The sequence below is a fragment of the Falco rusticolus genome, chromosome 1 (genome assembly GCF_015220075.1).
Source record: "Falco rusticolus isolate bFalRus1 chromosome 1, bFalRus1.pri, whole genome shotgun sequence".
NCBI classification, from domain to species: domain Eukaryota; kingdom Metazoa; phylum Chordata; class Aves; order Falconiformes; family Falconidae; genus Falco; species Falco rusticolus.
Window position 1 is genome coordinate 91,102,755 of NC_051187.1, and position 25,519 is coordinate 91,128,273.

Below are 25,519 nucleotides of genomic sequence, written 5' to 3' on the forward strand. Positions count from 1 at the left end.
ACTGATAACCATTATATTTAACTCAGCTGATAGACCCAGCAACTCTCTTTTGTTGTTCCCCTGCCCCTGCTATGTGGAGGGGGATATATGTTAACCCTATGGGTTATTTTTTCTTAAGCAGTGCTCCTCCAGACATTTACATGCAGAAGGAAAATATGTAATCATTGCTGTTAAAAGGAGCACCACTAAGTTAAAAATCTATTGAAATGAAGAGACTGAATAGTACTAGAAGTGACCCATCTCTCAATAATTTGGTCATGAAGGAATATTTCAGTTGTGTTTTACTTGGCTCACCAGAGTGAGGTGGACTCTTGGATCTTGCTCCTTTCAGTGCTGCAGATCATCTGAAGTCTGAAATAATGCATTTTTTCCTTTTATTTTTTTTTATTGCCAACTTATAGGGTCTCCAGCTTGTACCCATTATGGTTTTTATATATTTAGTTATCCTCATGTGAAAAATGCTTGGTATGTGTGCTGGAAATGGCTTAACATATCCTACTCTCTATGTCAGTGTGAGCAAGCTACCGAAGAATTTTTGTTAGAGCCATTCTGCAAAAAATGCTCTAATCTAAACCACAACATCTTTTTCATGCATTAAAACTTGCTAATTGAACCTTGGCATACATGGAGGGATTTACAAAGCCATTAAAAAAAAACAAAAACAAAAACAAAACAGACACAAAAAAAAAAAACTAAACCAAAATGGAGACCTTGTACAACTCGATCCAGGCCCTCTTAAAAATTTCATGAGTATAATGAAAAGTGTCTCATATGGCAGCGGTAGAAAAAGAGCCAGAGGGAGCAGATAGAAAGGTATTGTTTAGCTGGAAAAACTCTTGTCACTTGTTTATTGGACAGTGTTTCAATGTGACAGCTCCTCAGATCATAAACCTAAGTCAGCTATGCAGCCTCATCTGTTATCTCAAAAACTTGAGCAACTTTCAAGAAACATCTTGTCACGCTGATTCTTACCTTTTATTTTAATAGAAGCACACTGGCTGGCTAAATGGATAATTCTGACCAAAATTTTGTATAATTAAATTAAAAGACAAACACAAAAGCCTAACAAAAGCAAAAACCAACATAATAAGAACCTGTGACTTCACTAGAAATTATACAGGTTTCATTTCAGAAAATTGCTGGAAGCTGATGACAAAGCTTTATGACTTTTCAGTTATTGCCATGTATCTAATCTTTATTATATGTTAACAGTAAATTGCTTCCTTAATTAATGCTTTCTCTGAGTGTTATCATATCCTTTTGGCAAAAGGAGTTACACTGTCTTCCTCTTCCAGGTCCCCTGCAATGGCTGGTGGATTGTTTGCCATTGAACGCGATTTCTTCTTTGAACTGGGTCTCTATGATCCAGGGCTTCAAATTTGGGGTGGTGAAAATTTTGAAATTTCTTACAAGGTAACACCAAAAATAGAAAAATAATTCAATTTCGTAGATCTTTTTTTTCTCTAAATACTTCTGTTTGGAGTTCAGACAGACCTACTTCTGGTTTGCACCACCTCTGCCTCATGAAGCCCAGAAGGTTTTGTTGTGAGGAGATGTTGCATCAGAGATGTGTATCCTTAATGTTTTCTTGTGGGCATTAGAGTAGTAGTGTTACGGGACGTGGCCAGGTGCTGAGGCTCTTGAATGCTGAGTAATCTAGATTTTGTTAATGGTTTGGGATCACACACACACCCCCTTAAATATCTAACCTGAAACCAGGCTGGCAAATTTGATGAGGCAGAACTGAGTGCTATCGTGGTGAGTATAGAAAAATGTTTTTTCTAATGAAAGTGATTACAGAGAACAAGTAGCATTCAGCTTATGCATAGATGCCTGTAAAGTATATAACGATGCAACAAAAAGTAATCTGCCCAAGTTTCCTTCTCCCTGCCATTTTTGTGGGTGAAAAATGATCTCATATACTTTTCAAAATTTCAAGAACTTCTTTACAAGAGAAGTCTTCATAATTGAAACACTAACTGCATAATTCATAATCACAGCAGATTTTGTTTTCACTCCTAGGCATATGCATGCTCTTCAGTTAGCAGGAAACGTAAGACAATAATCATTAACTTCTTGTAGCTTCGGTATTCATAATGACACAAGTGGCAGGCAGCAGGAATCTGTCCCAATTAACAAACAAAAGTGGAGACATCTAATATCCTCAGCAGCGACCTGTGAAATTGTAGATGAATTTTACTGAAAGTACATTCAGAGCTCCCCTAACTACTCTTGATAATTTTGAGGAAAGCTCTGAGTGCACTTGCTGAGCTGTAAATCCATATGCAAAAGGTGTAGTTACTGAGGATGTTACACAGACAGAGTCTTTATCCTTCTAATTCTCCATCTTGCTTAAAGCTAAACCATGATCAGAATTACATACAGTAGTTTTGTAATTGAAGTGCTGATTATGTAGAGACTTCCAGATTGGTTTCGTGTAGATTACAACCAATCTCCAATCTTCAGAAGAACTCAATAACATGTATCAGTCTTGTGTGCTGACTCCTAGATAGCCTTGCATATCGGGGGGAGGTGGGTGTTGGGATGAAATTTAAGAAGATTAGTATGATGATGCAATGAAGGATGTAAACTATTCTGCCCATCTTTCCTATACTGTTAAGTCATATTTTTAATCTGGAATTTGGACAAATTTGGAACATCCCCAAAGTTAGCTTGAATTTGGATTTGATACTACATTTCAAACTTGTCAAAACTGAACAACTAAATTTAGATTTAGGTATGTTTTCTTTTCCCAATAAATGGATTATCAAAGGATGTGTGGAAGGGAGGGAATTTCAGAATGACAATATGTTTTACCCTTTTTTTTATTTTCAGCTACCTAGTTAAAGAAAAATCTGTTTGTACTTAGAATAATGGATTACCAAAGACATCCTTATCTCCTACTAGTCTTTATTAAGAAAAACTTAGGTGTGATGAGTATCTAACCAAAACCCATCTTAGTGATGGTATGTGAATTGCTGTAATAAAATCAAAATATTATTAATTCTGTCATAATAAAAATTAGTCAGTTCCAGATTTTGTGCATTCATTCATTACTGTTGTTTTAAGATAGTAATAGAATGAGACTGTGTCGTGGTTTCATCTGAGCCAGCAATCAAACCCCACACAGCTGCCCACTCCCTCCCTGCAGAGTGGGATGGGGGAGAGAATCAGAAGAGTAAAAGTGAGAAAACTCGTGGGTTGGGATAAAGACAGTTTAATAGGTAAAGCAAAAGCTGTGTGCACAAGGAAAGCAAAGCAAGGAATTAATTCACCACTTCCCATGGGCAGGCAGGTGCTCAGCCATCCCCAGGAAAGCAGGGCTCCGTCATGTGTTAATGGTTACTTGGGAAGACAAACGCCATAACACCAAACATTTCCCACTTCCTCCTTCTTTCCCCAGTTTATATATTCTCAGCATGACATCAGATGGTTTGGAATATCCCTTTGGCCCATGTGGGTCACCTGTCCTGGCTGTGTCGCCTCCCAATTTCTTGTGCCCCCCCAGCCCTCTGGCTGGCAGGGCCTGAGAAACTGAAAAGTCCTTGACTTAGTGTAAACATCACCCAGCAGCAACCAAAACCATCAGTGTGCTATTGGTGTTGTTCTCGCACCAGATCCAAAACAAGGCACTGCACCAGCTACTGAAAAGAAAATGAACTCTATCCCAGCTGAAACCAGAACAGATGGCAAACTTTTTTTAAAGCTTTTTTAAAAAGTAATTTGAGTAATTTCATGGCTGAGTTGGAGATGTACGCTATGCAAGCCTTTCATTTCAGAGACCTATTATGTTTATACTTACATCTGAAGCAAAAATATTAAAATATATCAGATGTTTGGTATAGTAAGAAAAGTAGTTGGCATTTCTTCCATAATTTATTATCTGTTTGTCTTAAATTCCTGTGCATATATATTAATAATACTTTTGCTTTAACTTGTAGATCTGGCAGTGTGGGGGAAAGCTGTTGTTTGTTCCTTGTTCTCGTGTTGGACACATCTATCGTCTCCAGGGATGGCAAGGAAACCCACCCCCTGTGTACGTTGGGTCTTCTCCTACATTAAAGGTACTGTTTTGCTGCAACCTTGACGGTGTTTTTTTATTTTAGATAACTCTATTTAAATTATTAGTAATAATTTAGAGAGCACTATATCTAAAGCTATGTAGTGTCTAAAGCTAAGGTGGTCATCCCCACAGGAGGGAAATCTATGTGCCAATCCCACTATTACTAAGAGTTGATATTCCTGGAACCCATCTTCTTGCTCCACCCCTCCCCATCTTTGAGGTACAAATCACATTTCCTAATACTTACTCTTAGCACCCCACACCTTTGCTGCAGTGTGCGAGCAACTCTAGTAACTACAGCATGCTCCTGGAGGTGACGATGATGGGTTTGTAATCCCCCTTTGGCTTAATAGGGTTGATCCTAGGCTGAGTTAGCAAATGCCATATTCGAGCATCTCTCAGACCTTTGTGGCTCTATTTGTTAATTAAGAAGCAGTGAATGACACCTGGGAAAATGGCATGCTCTACACTTCATCGTAAAAGTTGGTAATTCCTCAGGCACCTTGCAGGTTCAGAAATGTTGCTCAAGCCATGATATTAAAGGTAGAGACCTCACCTCAAGAAATGAGTGAGCCAGCTGTCTATATCTGAAGAGGTAATTTGAATCAAGACAAATGTTTTTACATAAGTTTGCATCTACCAGCAGAGAGACAACCCTCCTGTTAAGGTTTCCTATTGCCTAGTTTAAGCTTTCACTCGTGCAGTGTTTTGGCATTGGTAAATCCTGTTCCCAAAGACCAAGTTCTTTGTGAATGGCAATCCCAGAGCCATCTTCCTAGACATCACCTGTGACAATGACTGCTGGTAGGGTTTCAGAGTATGACTTGAGCCAAGCAAGGAGTTGGTTCTTCTGAAAAGGGAATGTCCCTAGTTTAATGGTAGCAAACTAACCTGGCACACACACAAACACCACACACACACCAAAAAAGGGCCTCTGTTAGTAATTTGAATTGATTAACATTGTGATCAAACAAGTGCTAGGACTGATACAAGGCAGGGTAGGGGGAAATGGGCATAGCTGAAAGTAGAGACAGAGCAATGGAAGACAGCATTAATGATAGCAAATGATAGCTCTTGCTCAGTGCAGGCAGGATGTTTGTTTGCCTTGTCTGAAATTATAAAAACCATTTCACTCTGCTGAAAAGCTGATCAAAAATGCTTACAGCATATCTAAACACCTTACATGAGTCTGCTCATCTGCTTACTGAAGACAACAAAACACTGCTGAGTGTTCTTAAGTTTCTTCTCTGTACAAGGCAGGATGCAGGTATAGCTTTCTTTCTCTTTGGGTACCCTCCTATGCCCATGGTAAATGTGCTGTTTTATAGCATTGTTCAATTTATACTGCATGTGGATTAAGTAAAACTCACAGTAATTTGTGCCTTTAGTCAGATCTATTTAGACTGTTTAACACCAGGTCATTAATGCTAGAAAAATTGTACAAAGTGAGATGTGCATCTGGAACATGTACAGGTAATCCAGAGATAAGAGCCATCAGAAAGACTGAGAAGAAAGATGAGAGGGAGAGGCTTGTTCACTAGGCAAACTGTTTTTTCCCCTTCTCCAAGCAGCAGTAAACTATTTAACAAGATAAAACCTTCTTGGTGTGTCATAGCTGACCTGTTTAAGACTTAATTTTTTCACCTTTAGTGGACCAATGCATATTTTTAGGTTAAAACTGTAGAAGGTGAATAGAAACTCTGAACTGCAGTACTGGTACACAGCAAATGATTGCAGCATTTTATTGTACCGTAACTGAAAAGTCTTGTATTTTCAAATAAACATTCTCTAAATGTAGGAAAAGACTTTGTACTCTCATTAAGCAAGCCGGTTTATTTTGCTGGCTTCAGTACTAAACTGTCATTTGAAAATAATATGCATGTGTCTTGTATAATCTGCTGAAGGTGACTGATTAGTGCTATATAATACTTTCACGCTGTCATTTTTTAAGTGGAGAAATCCTTAAATTTCTGAAATTAACCTGCAGTTGCATCCAACCTGTCGTGTGTGCTTTGAGGTCTCAGCAGTTTCATTGTTCTTCACAGAACTATGTCAGAGTTGTAGAAGTGTGGTGGGATGAATACAAAGATTACTTTTACGCCAGTCGGCCGGAGACAAAAGCGCTACCCTATGGAGATATATCTGAGCTGAAAAAATTCCGTGAAGATCATAACTGCAAAAGTTTTAAGTGGTTTATGGAAGAAATAGCATATGATATAACTTCATATTATCCCTTACCACCTAAAAATGTGGACTGGGGAGAGGTAAGTACAGCACATAACCTGTATTTATTTTAGGAGCTTTTTTAAAAAAAAATTGGGAATTCAAATGGAAGCAATTGTTAGTTGACATCAGTCTGAGAACAGATTCTGATTACTACTGTACTAAGGTATATGATACTAGCCAGAGACCTATAGAGATAAAACCCTAGGAAAAAGACTTTATATCTACTTCAAGAGGTGTGATTTTTTTTAATTAGTTCCACAGGTCCTTGAAGGATGATTTTGTCTCTAGCCCTGTGTTCAGGTATATCTAAAACTCTTTTTTTCCATAATTGGAATTTAGTTTTTTTTTTTTAAAGAAAAAATGCAAATCCTGTGTGTGTAGCAGTATTGGCAAAGATCAATAGGTGAAAATCATTTTCAGTGAAGGCATAGAGAATAGATCATGAAATCCAGGTGGGGTACATTCTGCCTAAATTTGCTAGCCTGAGATGTACTTACACAGTTACAGCCTCAGTAAATCCCTTACCTGCATGTAATAATTTGATACGATTCCTTAACAGTCATTTCCAGCATTAGTGTACATGAGTATGACTTTGCTAAATAAGAATGTGGTTACAAATTTGGCATTTTCACGTGGCAGACAGAGAGAGAAAGTGTGTTGCCAAGTGAGTGCAGGACACTTTCCTGAACCCTGCCTGTTTCGTTCTGGCATTTAGACCACACCACGAAGAGCTCTTACTGCAGGTCTCCTGCCTGCTTTCAGATTCACTTATTTTTTTGCCCTTTTCAGTTGGTTCCAGCTCTGCCCTATCTGTTCTATTAATTTCACTTTTGCAGGTTGTGGAGGCAAAATCAGGAAGTCGTCTTGCTAGCAGAGGAGACTCTGTGTCCCAACCAAATTTAATAACCTTCTTTCCCAGGTTATGATGGACCCGTTTTTGTAACTTCAGAAAAGCATTAGGAAGTACAGATCTATGCTGTTTACTACAGCCAAGAAATTGTCATCTCTAATTTTTCTGAGGAATTTGTGATACAGAGCATGTGCATGGTGGAAGGGGGTACAGATAGTCTGTCTGAGGGACCAGGTGAACAATGCCACCTCTTTTTCTTACCTAAAAATTAGCACAAAGCATCAGTTACTACGTTAGCCTTAGACCTCGTTTTGAATCCATGTGAAGGGTTAGGAAGGTGCATTATATACTACTACTTATTGAGGTGAAAGTATCTGAAGAGGAAAAAATAATAATGGCCATCCTGCAGGAAACCATCCCTGATAAAAGTAAGTGGCTCTGGTGAAGCAACCGGAAAGTCAGAAGTTCAGAGACTTCTCTGAAGCTTTCTTCAACTCTTCTTCACTGGCTGCTAGTTATCCTACATGTGAGGAATTTCCCCCCCATTTGTAACACCACACTAATGGCATTTCCAAATTATCGGGAATGAAAGTGTGGGGTTCATCCTCCTAAACACTCTCTCTGGAAGTCAGGTCTAAGCTTACTCCTCCAGACTTCCTTCTACCGTCGCAAAGAAGAAAGTGGCTCTGGCAAAGAAAATAGGTCTGGAAAGAATGTTATTTGTGTCATAAAGTCATTGTAAAGCTGTTTGTTGGCCCTTCTGAGAAGGGAATGGGATAATCAGCAGTAGAGGAATGCTTTCTGACGGGACTTTCCATCGTTATCTGTATGCCTGTGCCTACCCCTCACCAATTCTACCTCTTTTTTTTCCATGTAATTGCTGCTGCAGAAGATACATTTGAGCAGCCGGGTCAGTGGGCTGTGCCTGGCTGCAGTTAGTAGCTGCCATGCCTGACTTCTCTGCATCCCGTTTCTCTCATCCGCAAGATGAGAGCAGCTTAGCTGAGCTCCTGCTTTATTTATGAAGACCTGAAGACTGAGCATGCTTTGATAGGAGATTGAATAAATTAAAATACTTGAAAGTCCTACATTTCGGTGTCATTAATTTGGAACTGAAGTTTGCAACTCTAGCTTTATCAGTGTATTCTGACTCACATAAGAGCCTCAAATTATCGTAGGCAGCTTGGAGCTCCATCTCCCAGAACAATTAACACCAGTATATGAATTTCATATGCAGGTTGGACACACGTCTCTGTCAGATACCTGTTTGTGATTTGAAAGATAAGCAGGAATTTTCTGAACTCCTTCACACTTACTTTTTCCTTGAGACTAACTTGGAGTGCAAAACCTCTTTTCCAGATTAGAGGCTTTGAAACCGCTTACTGCATTGATAGCATGGGGCACACCAATGGTGGCTTCGTTGAGCTGGGGCCATGCCATAGGATGGGGGGAAATCAGGTAAGGAGCTTGGAGGCAAGTCTGAAAGAGAATTGCTTGCTGTGGGTGGTTACAGGCTGGTTTTCTGTTAAGCCTGTGCATAGAGTCACTTAGGTGCCAGCTAAAAAGATAGGAGTTAGGGGGTTTCCGTAAGTATACTGACATTGCTAAAATATGGGAACCTGAAAAGATCTTTTCAAACACAAGCGGTACAAACTTGAAGGCAAATTCATAATCTCTTCTTCAGTGAAGCAGGTACGTGAGGAAGCAAGAACTGTGTTTCAAAGCAACCATATCACTGCACTGGAATAACTGCAGCTCTTAGCATTGCTGTGGATCCATCATTTATCTTCACTTAGTAATTAATCCTTCAGGAAACAACCCCCTTACATGCTTTGGCTGAATTTTTTCACAGTTTTTTCACTCTAATGGAAGTATGAAACACTTTTGTGCAGTAACTCAGTTTCCACCACAGGAGACAAGAAATCACATACAAATTTGTCTCTGCTTCATTTACAAATTAATTGGCAAAACATAATTACTAATAGATGGTTGCGATCCAGGCTACTATTGTGTTTGTCCTGTAACTTCACAAACCTATCCACAGTAACACACAGATATGCCGTTCTGTCTTTACATCTCCTCTTTCTGTTGGAAAACATTTCAGAATGTGAGGTCCTTATTTGTGATGATGTAGATTTGAATCAAGCAAGTTGTTGTCATGGCATTCATGAAATCGCGTGCAGGATTAGGCTTTTAAAAATCATGTTTGGATCTCAGTAGCCTCTGGAAATGTCTCTCTAATTTTGATACTTAATGAAAATGTTCCCTACTTCTATATATGTTACCCCAAAAAAACCCAATAACAGCTATTTCATAAGAAGTAGCTAGGGTAATCTTTTTGTGCCTGGATGCGTTAGTTTGATTTCCTCCATGGGTAAAATCCCAAAGTTTTAGTGTCTTCACATGAAATTACTATCTGGGGCCAAAGCCTTGGTGCCAGACCTTTAGAAAAATAGTGGAATTTTTGGCCATCAAATCATACAAAGGCTTTTAAACACTTTCAGAAATCTTCCGAGTAGGAATCCCTTTATTTTTATTGGGGTTTTTTCTGGCTGGGTAGGTTTCTTAGCCTTCTAAATCCTACAGGAAAGTTATCCATGAAATTGAGTGTCGTGATAGTAAAAGTGTGTTACATCATGTAAAATAAAGAACCCTCCTGAAAGATAGGTGTAATAACACCAGAGAATGTTTTGAACGATGCAGTTACATTGGTATTTTCAGTGTTTCTGAAATACTCATTATTTTAATGAGTCAGCTGTTAAAAAGATGACTTTTCTTTTTTTCTGTTAGCTTTTCCGAATCAATGAAGCGAATCAACTCATGCAGTATGATCAGTGCTTAACGAAAGGACCGGATGGATCCAAAATTATGATTACACACTGTAATCAGAATGAATACAAGGACTGGCAGTACTTCAAGGTATGCAACACATATATAGCAGAAAATAAATTATAGTTGCATCCTATGGTTTTTGCACCTTTTTTAAAATATTTTATGTATATCTGAAAATAAAGGTTACGACAAAGTTAACTGAACCAAGTAGAGTAAATTGCTAATTACACACTCTCGTAAATACGTGCTTGCTGGGAAAACTTCCTGCAGGGAAAGATGCTTTTGTTACTAGTCACTGTCTTCTGTAGCAAAATCGTTACAGCAAATCTCATGAGGCTACATATGCTGCCACAGGTATGTTAGGGGTTAGCACTTGTCTCGGAGGAAGCAAAAATTATGTCCACTACCAGTGACAAGAGTTATCAAAGCTTTTAGTGCCATCACCCTCTCTGCTTGCCTGCTTTCTATCAAGAAAGTTTCTTTGTCTAATGTACGCTATGAGGTTACTTAAACACTGGGGTGCATTTAGCAGCTAGGGTCAATATTAGATCTAATTTTGAGAGGTCTGAATTGAAGTGTTGCTTTGTTTAAAGGCAGAAGATCTTTTTAAGCCTATATAGGAATAGGTAAACACAGCATTATTCTGCCTGTCTGTGTTGTCTTTGCCGCCCTCAGTATTTCTTTTCCTGTTCTTGAGCTGTTCTCTAATAACATGCTGTATTGTGAATTCTGGGTGTGGCGCCATTATAATGCTATTGCAAAATCTGTGAATTTTTAATAAAGACTTGGAATGTTGGCTGATACACAAGGGCTGCTACAGTCTATTTAGTCACTACATCTGTAAGTCCTCTAATAATACTAGTTTTGAAAGTGTTGCTTCAAAAAAAGTCAGGTTCTATTTCTTTTTCTGTTAAAAAATGAGACTGAATAGTCTGAGGGTGACATTATCTTTGGATATAGCCACACATAACTTGGTTCTGTATCTAAGAAACTATTGCATGTCAATTTTTCTTCAGTTGGTCTAGCATGTTGAGTATTTATTAATTCATTAGCTGGTTATCTGGCTTGTGTTTGTCTGAAAGACATAGGCAGTGTTGAGTGCAGTGAGATCTGTTTGTTATCCCTTAAGCCACTCCACTTTTTCTGGTATTTGCATAGAGCTAGGAAATATCAAGCACCGTAATGCCATTTCCACCCAGCTTTCTTGTGCTGTATAGACACAAAAATTCTTTAAACCTGACATTTAAGTCCTGATGACTTCTGCTTTAATATTGAAATAATATATAGCACTTCTTAATTCTCCAGCCATTCTAGTGTGTCCCAGCATGTTACTTGGCTCTTCTTTAAGCATTTATTTTATGCAAGAAGATCCGTTTCCTCCACAGTGGTACCAAGTTGCATAGTTGTTTGCTTATCACCACAAGTTATAAGGAAGCCCAGTAGTCACGGTCCAGGCTGTAGAGCAAAACATTGACTGGTTTCCAGAATTGTAAAAAAAAGGAAGGGGGGAGCAGGGGGAGCGAAAGGACCACCAGGGGTGTGTAACTAAGCAAATACTAGAAATTTGGCATGCTGTGCAGTACAGAGGGTATGACCGTTTCTTCTAATGAGGAGGGTGTAGGGAATGAAATGCTTATGAACTGCTGAAAAATGTTGTGGCCTCGTGTAAATGAAAGCTGCCAGGAGATTTTATCTGGTTGGCTGGTTGGTTGTTTCTGGAATTAACATGTGTGCCGGTTTGGTGAGCGTAAGATCTGTGCTGCTTCAGCATTGAGCAGTAGCAGGGCTTCAGTGCCTGTAAGCAAACATCCAGAACAGGGCTGGCGGTGGCCTGCCTGCTGCTTTAGTTCAGACATCTGTTTGCCTCTCCAGGTGGAGGACCCCCATGCCCAGCCACATGGCAGGAGCTGAGCACTCGCTCGGACATGCACACGCGTGTGGAGTGACAGGGTGATGGAGGGGGGAGCTGGGTGCACGGGGCAGGTGAGGCGCCCCAGCCCAGCCACAGTGTTGGGGTTTGCCTCTGCTCTGTTGCTCTCCACGCTAGATGCAACTGGTCAGCAAGTCAGAGCTGCCTCTGGCACAGGGGCTCAGCAAGCAGGACAGGAGCCACAGGCCGCTTAGCAAATGCGTGAGACTCGAGCGTGGCAGCACAGGGGTGTGGAAGGAACCAAGCGTGCAAGTCTCCACCTGAATGTGCTAGGTACAGTAGGTGTGCAGTTGATCAGGCAGCCAGTTGCTTCGGAGGCCGGGCTTGCCCCCATACCTTCTTCTTTTCCTTCTACCAGCCAAACCAGGACAAAGTTGGTGCTTTTTTTCCCGTAGTGTGGTTAATGTTGGTATTGTGCAGTTGCTTTATGTGAGGGCTAACTGAAGGAGGATCTGCCCGGTGAAGCCAGTTCTCATAGAGCTGTCCTCAAGGGTTAATCTTTTGGTTCGGTTACGGGATGGATGAAAAGGCTGGAAGCATTTTAGACACAATTTTGCTCATTCTCTTAGTAGTTTGTTGCCTAAGAGAAATGGGAGGCGTCTCATATCGAACATTTAATAATATGAAGGCTGTGGAAGGTCTAGGTTTAACAAATAGTAAAATGAGTATAGAACTGATCTGTTCTGGGATCCTGAAACCTGGTTTTGTAAATACCTATATTGCAGTTGTGAAGAAAATGTTAAAAGGAAAAAAAACAAATGCATGTTCCTGATGGTTTTGTTTTCCAGAATCTGCACAGATTTACTCACATTCCATCAGGGAAGTGCTTGGATCGCTCCGAAGTCCTCCATCAAGTTTTTATTTCTGAGTGTGACTCCAGTAAGGCAACACAAAAATGGGAAATGAACAACATCCTTAGTGTGTAGACAGACAAAACCTACCTACTGACACATTAATTTGTAAAGGACTGAAAATAGCCTGAAAACTGCTGCAATTATTAACTTTGTACAGCTGCAAGCCTCCTGGCTTGGATGAAGGACGTAGAGGAACTGTGATTATTACAATAACATTATCATCCGCAGTTAATGTTTACAAAACTGCTTTACCTTAAACTCTGTAGATGTTTACATCTTTTTGTTTTAAGATGTTGGTAAATTAATGTGCTGTTAGCTATGTTTCAAAGGAACATAGCTAAAAGCGTTGTCGTCTTCTTTGGGATTACACTCAGGGGTCTGAAGGCAGTTTTTTTACACACACTTGAAAAGGTTGGAGTAACCAGATTTTCATAGAACTTGGTGATTATCAACCTGTTGTATATTTTTATTTAATTTTACATCTTACTAAGCACTGCCACAGGTTATTAGCCAGGGTGGCCTTCTCTCACAGTCATGCTGCTTTTTTGGAAGGTGAATTTCAACATATTTAGTGCCTCTTTCATTTCTCTCTTTCACAAGAAGAGCATTTGTTGGAAATTATGCAGTGGATTTTTCTGAGCTGTCACCAGGGGTAGGGACCAACCATACCACCCCATGTAATTATTGTGTTACCGAAGACAATTTTCTATTGCCAGTTTGGCTGCTCTACTTTGACTGGACGCTTTGTTTGGTGCAAGGAGCAGCTTAGTGTCTAGTGATGTGGTACATTTTGATGGAAGTAAGCACCCTCGCGATTCCAGCTAAGAATTTATAAGCACTAACTTGCTTGTTTAAACCATGCCTTACATAAAAATTATTAAAAAAAAAAAGAAATAAAGCTGCACAATTATGTAAAACTTAGAATCCAATGCTTCATTTATATTGTTATTTAAAATGGCAATCATTTAGAGGTTGGACTAAAACTTTTAATTAGGAAAAATCATCCGGCTTCTTAACACAGCTGCGCAATTCTCTACAAGGACATGTGTCAACTAGTTTGGATGCCAGATTTAGATTTGAAAAGATAAATGGAAATTCTGAAACTGCATTTATTCATACTAATTTTATTCTTATTTTTGTCATTGGAAACTTCTCCTGAGGGATTACAAACACAAAATACAACTGCTTGGTGCTATAGTGTAGGGAATAGAATGTGAAGAAGTAGTTTCTGAAAACATTCTGGAAAGGAGTTAATGCAAACTCCCTTAGGAGCATAAATAATTACTCTGAATGAACAGGGGTGGGGGAGAAATGACTTATCCTCCCTTCCTTATTCCAGATTTTGTGACTGTTAAATGTTGACATCAGTGTACTGATTTCATAAAGAGTTATGCCTATAACATGTCACACTATTAAATATGACTAAATACTTCCCCAAAATCTAGAATAGCATTGCATGCAGCTTCCATTGATGTTAACAAGGGTTATGTATCATATTTGGTGGCAGAGTTTGATCTTTATAGGGCTGTCTGCACTGATCTATTGGGATCTTTCCTAGTTTCTTTAAACTTCTCATCTATCCTTTCGGAGCTAAGAAAAATAGAAAATAAAGGAGGGAGAACTGGAAAAAAGGAAAATAAGAGTGTGTGCCGGTACTCGTTCCTTGTGTGTATGAAAACTGACTCCATTTTTGTGTGTTGGGTAGATTAATTTAATCATACAACTATGCATAAGAGAAAGAATGGTGGCACATAAATTGTGCGGGTATGCATTGTAAATGGGTATTTTGTGCAATTCATTGAAAGCTGATGCTGTATGTGAATATGAATCTGTACGTGAGACTGAAACCTCACAGAACATGAGGTCGTAAGAAGCTGTTGCTGTAATGACTTTTTCCTACTATAGCCGGCTTGGAAAAAAATAATTCCCATATTCTTGCTTTGTAAGTTGATGATAATATCACTATGCATTTCTACATATTTTATAAATTTGATTTATGCAGATTTTGATACACTGTACGTTTCTGTAGAAATTGTATAAATCTTTTAAAAATTTATTAGGGATAAATCTGGGAAACCTATGTATATCTTACTTATGGGTTGCTTATTTTTTAGGTGAAGTAAATAAAATATTTGAATTTTTGGGTTTACTATACTTTTACAGAGTAAAAATGGATTATTACCTTTATAGAAACCCCATATCTCAAAATCTAGACAACCTCACTGTTACAAACTTACAAATATTAAAATTGTTTTGTTTTACTTTTTATCTAGGTACCTTTTGTTGCATCTGTAGGGCCTCAGGTTTCTTTCAAGTGAAATGAAAAATGAAATTCCCACTGAGAGTTGCCACATGGACACCATTTGGATTTTTGTATCACCTGCCCTGATCTAGTTAGGTAGATGTAATATGTGCATAGAAAATGAACTTGAGAATGATTTCTAAAGAGACCCGAAGGTCTAGTTGGTAGTGTTTTGACTCTGTATTTTATCTTAGTCTGTGTTTCCACCAACAAACATGTTTCAATCAAACTTTTTTTTTATTTTCCCTGAGAAGGTTTCTTAGAAAAAAAGAGCATGGCACTAAATCGGGACACGGAAGACACAAGTTCTGGCCTGAGGGCAAACTTAAGTGCTGAAACCTAAAGCGCTTTTTTACAGATGGGATTCTTGTTTCCCAGCCATGTCTGTGAGTGCTCTTTTCTGTATTCAGATTTCAAAAGGCTCCTTTGGCAAAATCCTGGGGGTATTTCATGTAGAGAGAATACCCTTTTATGGATGGAAACAGGGACTGATAGGCAGGAGGGGATATCTTTCTGCATTACCAGAGATCCAAGCACCAGGAGAACCAACAGGACCTTTTGGGCAGTACTAGAGATGCTGGACCCCTTGATGGCATCCTAGAATCAATTCATTCTCTCTCCCTAATGTCAGTCAACCTCCTTTACTACTGTCTGCTTCTTCCATACCATCTGCCTCCAGATTGCAGTCCCTAAAGCCAAAATGTAACAGCTTACTGCTCTGAAACTAGACCAAGAAGCTCAAGATCCATTACACTATACAAGGGGTGTAAAGATGTTATGCTTACCTCTGATCTGTGAGACTTCTCATAAGAAGAAAAAAAAAAAAAAAGCCTGTAAAAACACAAAAGATGCTTTGGTAGATTTTGCTGTATATCAAGCCAAATTTTCCCTTTGGCTTAAAAAAGAACAAATTGTGCAAGAGCCATGGAGGCATAGGAATAAGGAGAGGAAATTTCAGAACATGCAGAAGAAATTGTCTATACCATTGAACACAAACTAGGGTTTTTGTAAAAGCATTTATTGTTTTTTCCCTACTGGTGAGCTTAGATCTGTCAGTTGTAATAGGTGAAAAGTAACAACTCAGGGGGAAAAACAGATTTGCAGTTTCTGTTTCTGGTTGTTGTTCTTGCTATAAAATGCATGGCAGGAGCACATCTTTGCTGTGTACTGAAGTCTTATCTTGCTTACGTTTATGAGAGTAATCCTTGAGAAGTGTCAGTGGTTATCTTCCAGGGTACTTTACTTACCCTGCAAGCCTCCTCTGAACCCCTGCAGTGTTCGAATAGTAAGTTGTGTAGCTTGGCTAGCACTGTATAGGAGGACTATAGGAGTCTAGGTAGAAAAAATGATAGGCTATCAAAAAATGTAGGTAAGTTTGCCTCCGTTTGCATTTTTTAAAAAAGAAGTACATAAACTGTGAGTGACCCCTGAAGACTGAAGCCGCTTTGGCCCTCCTTTCACTGTGGGGAGCCCTCTGGTCACCCTCTGTCACAGGCTGCTGCCACAAGTGTGTGCATTGGTGCGCGCTGCCTCGCTCGTCATGCCCTCAGCTGCGTTAACTAATACGAAGCACAGCAAAAGTGGGAAGAGGTGTTTGTGTGGATTGTACGTCTTCATAACCCAGTTAACGGTTAAAAACCTTTATTTTTTAAAATATTAATACCTAGTCCGTTCTTTACACTGAGAAACGAATATTCTCCATTACCACGTAACGTGTCCTTGTGTCGCAGTTTAAGAGCAGCTGGCAACTAAGTACCACGCAGCTGCTCGCTCACTCTCCCCTGCAGTGGGACCGGGAGGAGGATCGGGGGAAAAGGTAAAAGTCATGCGTTGAGATAAGAACACTTTAATAATTGAAATAAAATAAAATATAATAATAACAATTGTCATGAAAAAGAGAGAGAGGGAGAGAGGAATAAAATCCAAAAGGAAAAAATCAAAGGTGATACACAGTCCGGCTGCTCACCACCCGCTGACCGATGACCAGCCAGTCCATGAGCAGCCATCAGCACCTCCTGGCCAACACATCCCCTGCCCCAACCCCCAGTTTATATACTGAGCATGACGTGCCATGGCATGGAATACCTCTTTGGCTAGTTGGGTCACCTGTCCTGGCTGTGTCCGCTCCCAATTTCTTGTGCCCCTCCAGCCCTCTGGCTGGCAGGGCCTGAGAAACTGAAAAGTCCTTGACTTAGTATGAACATTACTTAGCAACAACTAAAACCATCAGTGTGCTGTCAGCATTGTTCTCATCCTAAATCCAAAACACAGCACTGCACCAGCTACTGAAAAGAAAATTAACTCTGCCCCAGCTGAAACAAGGACACCTGGTAAAAAAAAACAAAAAAACAAAAAAACAAAAACAACGCACAACCAAGCTGTCTGCACAACCCCTGAGGATTTTACCACGTTGCATGGCTCTGTGGCTGTTCAGAACAACAGTGGGGATGGAGACTCTTCAGCAAGGTAGTGACATAGCTTATGGCCTGATGGATCTTAACTGACTGGTGAAAAACAGACGTTCCTTCAGGTAACAGGTCGACAGAGGTGACAAGGGTCAAAGCCTGTAAGGAGGAGTTAGAGCTGTTCAAACACCCAGATGAAAAGGTATGTTTGCGTGTTACATCCCTTCTTTTTCTAACATACTTCACTGAGAAGAAATACGATGGCTACAGGGACAAGACTGGTGCCCTCCCCAGAGCGGCGTGCAGGTGAAGCAGGGCGGGGGGCTGGGTGGGTTCCCGTGTGAAACCGGGCTGCCTCCGGCGGGCTGGGAGGTCAAACAGCTCGGCCACGCGTGTGCCAGAGTAATGCCTCCTGCACCAGAAAGGAGCAGGAGGGTGGGAGAAGCAGCATAGCACTAACTTTTATTAAAAACAGAACAAACTCTAATGCCTGAGATGCATATGGTGGCAACAGCAGCCCTCTGGCTGAGCATCCTCGGGGATCCTGAAAGGGGAAGGGAAAATGAATGAGAGATGCTATTTTACTTTCCTGGAAAGGGCTGCTGGTGGCAGCGTGTGTCAGTCAAGAAGGCAACATGCCCAGACAGTTGTTAAAGCACTGTCTTCAGATGAAGAAGTCCTGCTTGTAATAGGCTTTTGAATCACTCGAAGACACTGGATGGAAACAGGAATTAAAATACAGCCTTTTCCCTTGAGATTTGTGGGAAGGATTTCCCCAGGAGCATAGTGGGGTTTAGTATCTTTGAACAAGCCCTGACATTAAACAGTGGTGGATCTTTGAGTATGAAGTCCTCTGGACCTTCTGTGTGCAGGCGTGTGTTCTCCAAGCAAGTTCAGCTTGTCACAAGGTACAGTGTTAGTGCTTACGGGGGACAGCTGGCCCAGAGCCGCGAAGGCCGGTACCTGCATTTCTGAGGGCTGTTGGCTGAAAACGCACCCTCTGCAAGCTGTGCTTCCACACAGCCGGGGATCTCACCCACGGGGAAGCACCGTGTCGCTCTGTGGCATGCTCAGGGGACCCCGAGCCCTGCCTGGAAGCGGGTGCCTTGCTATCCTGAGCCCGCCGGATGGCTACACCTCTTGACAGAGTCCTCAAGGCCATCACAGCTGCCCAACAGGCAGCTACAATTGCTATTTTTATTTTTTTACTTTTGAGGCAGCAGAAACAATGCACAAAATTAGAACTGGATGAAAGTAGAAGCCTTCTGGAGGGTTCTTGTGGGTTCATAGGAAGGGGGATTTGTCAACCTGTTGAGTGAGATAAAGCACTCCAAGCTCTGGAAGTGCTTCTAGTCATGCTGCTCTTTCAGTCGCACAGAGGAATGCCCTGAAGACCTCCCTGTCCTGAGGATACCGAGGAACCTCTAAGGCAGAGCTGATCAAGCCGGCAATGAAAGGGAAAGCTGCCTGTGCTGCCATCCGGGAGCGAAGGTAAGATGGTGTGGGGCGTTACCGCAGAAAACAATTCTGCAACCCTATAGCAGAGTGGGGTCTGGTTACTACTGATACTACAGCTACTGGGGATAAAGTACTGTTGAACTGGACTGTTCCCAGTTAGAGATAGGAAACACTCCTGCTTTTTTTTTTTTAATTTGCCTGTTACAGTATCCCATTTTTTTCCACGTGATGATTATGAAAGGAATGGAGTCCACACTCCAGAAATACCAGGACCCTTTGTCTCTGATGGACAAAGTTCAAGCGTGCTTTGACTTAGGAACTGAGCTTAACATGAGAACTTAGAAAAGTACATGCAAGATCAGACACAAAGTCCAGCTACCACAGCAGCCTGTCTCCCCTCCATGGTCAGCAGGATCAGTGTGGTCAAGGAGCACAGGGCGGAGTGGAGATGGGGCAAGGGTACTTGTCCAGCGTTGCCTCTACTCTGGCAATATACAGCTCAAGCACTTTCTGAGCTAGAAATGGCATTTCCTATTTAATAGTACAGAATTTGTCCAACTGCTGTTTGAATCTAGGCAGACTTTGGTCATCCGTTACATCTGATTATGCAAAAGGTTTCAAGATTTCTGAAGGGGAACACTGGCTCTGCAGCTCACTCCTCTGAGGAGGCAAATCAGTGAGAGGTAGAAGAATTATGAAAGCTTGTTAAATATCTTAATTCCCAAAGGGGTAACTAGTGCTAGGTCAATGCTGGGTCCAGCCAGCCAGCAGCTGGCTTCAGGGTGGCATCAGCACATTTTTCAAAGGGCCTTTTAGAAGGATATGATCTTGTCCACACAAACATCCCTTCAGCTCTGCTGGGGAACTGATTTATGGGTACAAATGTTACCATCAGGTGTTTGGGCCAGGAAACATGGCCATACATAGCCGTACAACTTGCAGGTGGAGCACCAGATTTGCTGGCTGTAAAGATTTTTCTGGTGGTCAACTCCATATTCAGTCCTGGAACATCAAGAGCCTCTCCGGCACTGAGGCTGGGGGGGGGGGGTAGTTGATCTCAGGATATCGGGATAGTTGGAGCAACGTACAGGTTCACTCACTAACTGGTGCTGGGCTGTGACAATTACTTAATTGCACTGATGAAGAGAAATTAGCGTAGGCAGTCAACTTTTTTAGTGGGTAGGTCTGAATCTCATGCACTTGTGCACATCCCCCAGTTAGCAGAGTTAATGTGTCCCTCAAGGGCTACGAGCATTGCAGAATGCAGCAGGGAGCTAGACATCTGGGCTCTGTTACAGGATTCTTGACACCGGATTCAAATGGAATCACAGAAAAGCAGGCAGGGCTGTGATGCAGCACATACGAGAGGCCCAGCAATTTTGGAAATGGCAGGGGCTGCTGGCAAAACACTTACATATTTCAAGATGTGGAAAGAAATACAAGCCAAAATGAGAAAACAAACAGGAAAATACATGCTACGGATGGTAAGGCAAGTGAAGCAGGATCAGCAACAGCCACCACCACAGCAAATAATCCATCACTGAGCAACACCTACTAGGTTATGTACCAGTGTTATATACAAGACGCCTGCGATACACTGTTACGAAACAGTTCGATAGGTTGTTAGCTAATCAAAGGTAAACCTCCTATTCCATTTTTTCTGATTTTCTCTCCACACCCATGTGCAATTTCTTTGTGTTATGTGAGTTCTAAAGCCTGTATATACTGCAGTCAGTTCCCAGGTCTGTAGCTGTTCTAATCAAGTTTTTCCTTTTGAAAACACACCCAAAAACCCAAACCAAACCCAAAAGCAACAACCAAAAGAGGCATGTTTACATTTCTTCAGACCATAGGTTTTGCTTTGGAAAAGTAGTAACAACTTTGTAAACAGGCTTTGTTCTAAGCTGATCTAAGAAAAAGGAAACTTTATTTTTCCTTTAGGAAGACAGTAAGGAAATCCTATGCGTTTGTTTTGTTCTTAACTCTTTACCTAATAATGCCTAACATGCTGTTTGCTTTTCTAGCAAACATCTATTACATCTTCACGGAATTATCTATTACAGCTCCAGCATCTCCTCCAGACTAATGTAATGTAGTTTATTATCCACCCACACGACCCATGACATAAACATTAGGCCTGCTTTTGCTCCTTCACATGCGTTAGGGGAGCACATACTAACATGATACGCTTTGTATTCACACCATATTTCACCTTGGTTTATTATCCTGTCACTACAGGCTGGCCCGGCAGTCCTTTGCTGTTAGCTCTCATCTTCCTTGAGGCACCATTCACCACTTTTTTCCAAGTCCTATACGTATATATTAAACAATCACTAGTCGTTAACCCCATCTCCAGCAATAACCTATGGGTTTTCATGGTGATTTTCCTCCACTGGTGAAACTGATGACTAATTCCTGTTTTGTTCCTGTATTGTTAACCAGCTATTTATTCATGCAAGGCCTTCAGTGACAACTTGGTTCTTTTATGAGTAGACCAGCCCGAACTCAAGTAAACCAGAACTACCTGATCTCCTTTGCCCTCATGTTCACTCATTTCTTGGAAGAATATTTACAGGTCTCTAAAGCAGGATTTCCTCTTGTGAAACTGCAAGTCCTATTTAGCCACTTGTCCAACAACTCTCAGTTGTACTATGGCTCCTACCAACTTGCAATATGGGCATTACTGGTCCAAAGTTCCCTGGATCTCCACTAAATGCTTTCTAAAAACTGGTGTCATACTTGTGACCTTCCATTCCTCTAGCACTAAGGCAGTTTTGAGTGAAAAAATATAAAGTATGGTTCACAGTTCAGCCATTTCATCCTCGAGTTTCCTTAGAACTCCTTGGATGAATACCATCTGTCCTGTCATTTGTTTCAAAACCTTTTGCACTTGGATTTGAGGCAGATGATCCACCATGCCTCTCCCATTAAGAAGCTCTATAATGAAAACTTCCTGAAGCTCCTCTACAAGGTTATTTTGGGGTTGTTTTTTTTTTAAAAAAAAAAAAAAAAAAGGTGTTTTCCTGAAATCTTGTCTAGGCATTGCTACTACATCTTAAGCATCTGTTGTCCCTAGGACAGCTTGGCAGGGCTCCTGGTTCTGATGTCCTGGTTTCGGCTGAGATAAGAGTTAATTTTTTTCCTAGTGGTGAGTGCAGTGCCGTGTTTTGAAAGAAGGATGAGAATAATGTTGGTAACACGCTGATGTGTTAGTTCTTGCTGAGCAGCGTTTACACTAAGTCAAGGACTCCTCAGCTTCTTATGCTGCCCTGCCAGCCAGGAGGCTGGGGGGATGCTCGAGGAGCTGGGACACAGCGGGGACAACTGACCCCAGCTGGCCAAAGGGATATTCCAGACCATATGGCATCATGCTCAGGATATAAACTAGAGGGAAAGCTGGCCGGGGGCTGCTGCTTGGGAGCAGGCTGGGCAGTGGTCTGCAGGCAGTGAGCAATTGTTTTTCATTTGAATCACCTGTTTTTCTTGGGTTCTATTTGGTTTTGTTATTTTCCTTTTCTTTACGATTTTTTTATTATGATTTTATTTTATGTTATTTCAATTATTAAACTGTTCCTATCTGAACCCACGGGTTTTCTTACTTTTACCCTTCCAATTCTCTCCCCCATTGGGCAGCGAGCTGCTGTGTGGGGCTTAGCAGCCGGCTGGGGTTAAACCATGACAGATGTGTTTGAAAGTTGTTATTAATCTGTCTGTTTTCTCAAACGCGCTGATGCTCTTTTTTTCCCTGCCACACGTTGCTGTGTCTGGCATATCAAGGTGCAGGTTTCTTCTGCTTTACTGGTTTAGAAATGACTTCAACTTTTCAAAGACTGCTGTCCTGTGTTTGTTGTTCTTTCATACCTTCTCTTTACCCACCTCAGTCTTATTTTTGGTGGTCTTTTGGTCTGCTTTACTGGGTGGTATGCCTTTGTGCTGGATGCCTAATGCAATGTGAGCAGTCTCCCTGATGCCTGCAACCATTTTGGGCGTCCCTTTTAGTTTTGATTTGAGACAGACCTCCCAGTTCACCTCCAGTGAAAAGTTTCCAGTGATTCATTTCATAAGATTGTCCATATTGAACACGGATGTGAAAAACTAATTTAGCTTTTCTTCTGTGGCCTTATCTTTTCTGAACATTCCTGTTATACTTTGATCACTTACTACTCTTTTCCAGTGCTAGTTCTTGCAGTGCTCACAGATGGGCATTATCTGAACGCCATGACCTGACATACCGTACTTTTTAAAGCTTAATTTGAAAGTAGTAATTTCCACATGCACTTCTCCATTTGTCTTTAATCTATACTCAACATCCTTCTTATCGAAAAGACAAAATGTTATTTTGTTTAAATTACTGATTATCTTTAGACCTGACAGCGTTCTGGGTTGATAGATGAGCCTGACGCAGAGCTTCGCCATGGCCTGCTGCAGCCCCCGCTGACACGGCGTGCACACGCGGTGATCTGTGTGCTGATGTGGGTCAGGCTAGTCAAGCAGTGCAATAGGATATTTGGCAAGAAAGAGCTCTGCAGCAGTCGGGATGTAGTTGCAAATGAGATCGTAAACAGAAGTAACCCACAGGTGGCTTTTCATAGAGCATCATTAGCACGTGGGACAACAGAGTGGCAACATTCGGCAGTTCTGCACCGATTTGTGCAGCAGTTGTGCTGAAGCTAAATTAGCCAATTACTGCTAAATGAAATAGAACCCAAAAGCCATTTTACCTCACTGAGGGAAAATAGTAGAAGAGCTCCTTTACTCTGAATTACCTCAAGATATGCTCTTATTCTGACAGATATTTAAAATTCTGTAACCCATGCACCTGTCTAGGACACCTGAAGCATTGTATTTCTTTCCAGTTCTGAAGCACCTGAAGTAAAAAAAAAAAATCAAATAATCAAATTAGTCAATCTACTCTGATGCTACTGCTGCACTGCAGATTATTTAAATCTAATCAGAAAGACTTCTTGAAGCATCACTGCTCCGTTCAGGGAGCCTGAGAACTGAGGGGAAGTAGGTGATGGTGCATTTCTACAGAGAAATCTGAACAGAGTATGCTGAAAAATGACTGCGACCAGCATTGTCTCGGCTACACGCCGTGGCCGGGAATTGCCTCTAGTTGGAAGAATTTTTGAGCTGAGGATAAAGGTGCTGTAGGACGGCAGACTCTCTAGAGGAGAAAATGTTCCTGAGCACTGCATGTACTGCACACAGAACAACTGCTTCTCACTTCCAGTTTACGCCTGTGGCTTCCCAAAATCTGAGCTTGCAAAATGGAGCCACTGATCCTGCCTGCACCGAGTATCTCCAGCAGGTCCAACGTGAAACAGCAGCTGATCCTTCTGATGCTACTTTTAAGTGTCTCTGGGCACGGTGGGGAGCAAAAATCTCTGGGTTTCTAAGGCCTTCAAAGATTAGTACCTACTTTAGTATAAAAAATGTTTGAATTGTCTTTAGAGTACCTTACTTCCATACTTTCAGGAATACAGGAGTGTTTTTATCGAGGCTCTGTTTCAGAAAGTGCTATGTTGTCATTAACCCACCACCGTGATGTTTCCCACGGTTATAGTGCTGAAATCACTTTTTATCTTACACACAGACAGTGATTGTACACAAGTTTATTTCAGAAGTTAATGGACAACCAAGAGACAGTTTAAAAAAACCAAAAAATAATTAAAAGTTGGAAGCCTGCCCTTTATAGCACTTAGTATTTCAGATATTAAACGTTCTCCAGTGCTGGGCTTTTAAAGGCTAGTAAAAGCTATTGCCTAGTACTTTACCTCAACAAAGTAAACTTGTTAGTTTAGCTGTGGGATCTCCAGTTTCTCACTTGCAAATATTTTAGATAGCTAGATTTAACTTTTAAATACACAAAAGGTTGAGTAAAAAAAACCCAAAAACCAAGAAAGAGTGTAACTGGCAATACTGTTGCCACGACAAACAGGGATATATCAGGAGCACACGTTCTCTGCAAATGCCTCCCCCCTTTTCTGCGGGAATCTATTGGCACGTGCAGAGATAACATTCCAACATTTTTCATGCTGTTCTGCAAGCTGTGTATTTTATGAGCAGCCACTAATAATGGGGGCCAGGGGAAGAGGGAAGGAGTAGGGAACATCTGGGAAGACATACCTCTAACCACATCTGTCTTGTAGCCAGCTTTCCTGTCCTGATACAGACAGCAGAAAAGGCCAGTAACCCTGAGCTCTGGGAGAGAAAGTTCCCACGATTCACTCATTATCAGCTAATACTTCTAAGACCTGTGCTTCAGTAGTTTGGGGAAAGAAAACAATCCAGGAATAATTATCAGCAACTTCAGTACTTAAAAAGATTATTCTTTGTTTTTCCCCCTCACAAGGTGGTAAAAGCAAATGCTAGCATAAGGAAAACATCAATTGCAACTAACGGTAATATATATGGGAGCGAGAATTGTGGTTAAAGAAGTTGAAGCTTCTGGATAAACTCCATGAGACAATGCGTTAAGAGACTCGCCATAGTTGCAGCAACAGTGATAGCTGAAGAACAACACGAAGCGCTATCCTGCACAGGGCTTCAGCATTCTGGGAGTACCCAGCCTCTCAGAAACGTCAATACAACAGCAA

The 25,519-nt window shown here is 41.0% G+C and overlaps 1 protein-coding gene across 2 annotated transcripts in view; it reads left to right on the top strand.

The window, feature by feature from the left end:
* The window catches only part of GALNT7 (polypeptide N-acetylgalactosaminyltransferase 7), a 75,334-nt gene extending 60,425 nt beyond the window's left edge, over positions 1-14,909 (top strand). For both annotated transcript variants that reach the window (XM_037389769.1, XM_037389761.1), the window contains exons 7-12: positions 1,296-1,413; positions 3,942-4,064; positions 6,109-6,327; positions 8,499-8,597; positions 9,930-10,058; positions 12,690-14,909. In XM_037389769.1, the coding sequence (XP_037245666.1) occupies positions 1,296-1,413; positions 3,942-4,064; positions 6,109-6,327; positions 8,499-8,597; positions 9,930-10,058; positions 12,690-12,827 (826 nt within the window). In that variant the 3' untranslated portion in view covers positions 12,828-14,909. The remainder of the gene's footprint in view (positions 1-1,295; positions 1,414-3,941; positions 4,065-6,108; positions 6,328-8,498; positions 8,598-9,929; positions 10,059-12,689) is intronic.
* The last annotated feature ends 10,610 nt before the right edge of the window (positions 14,910-25,519 follow it).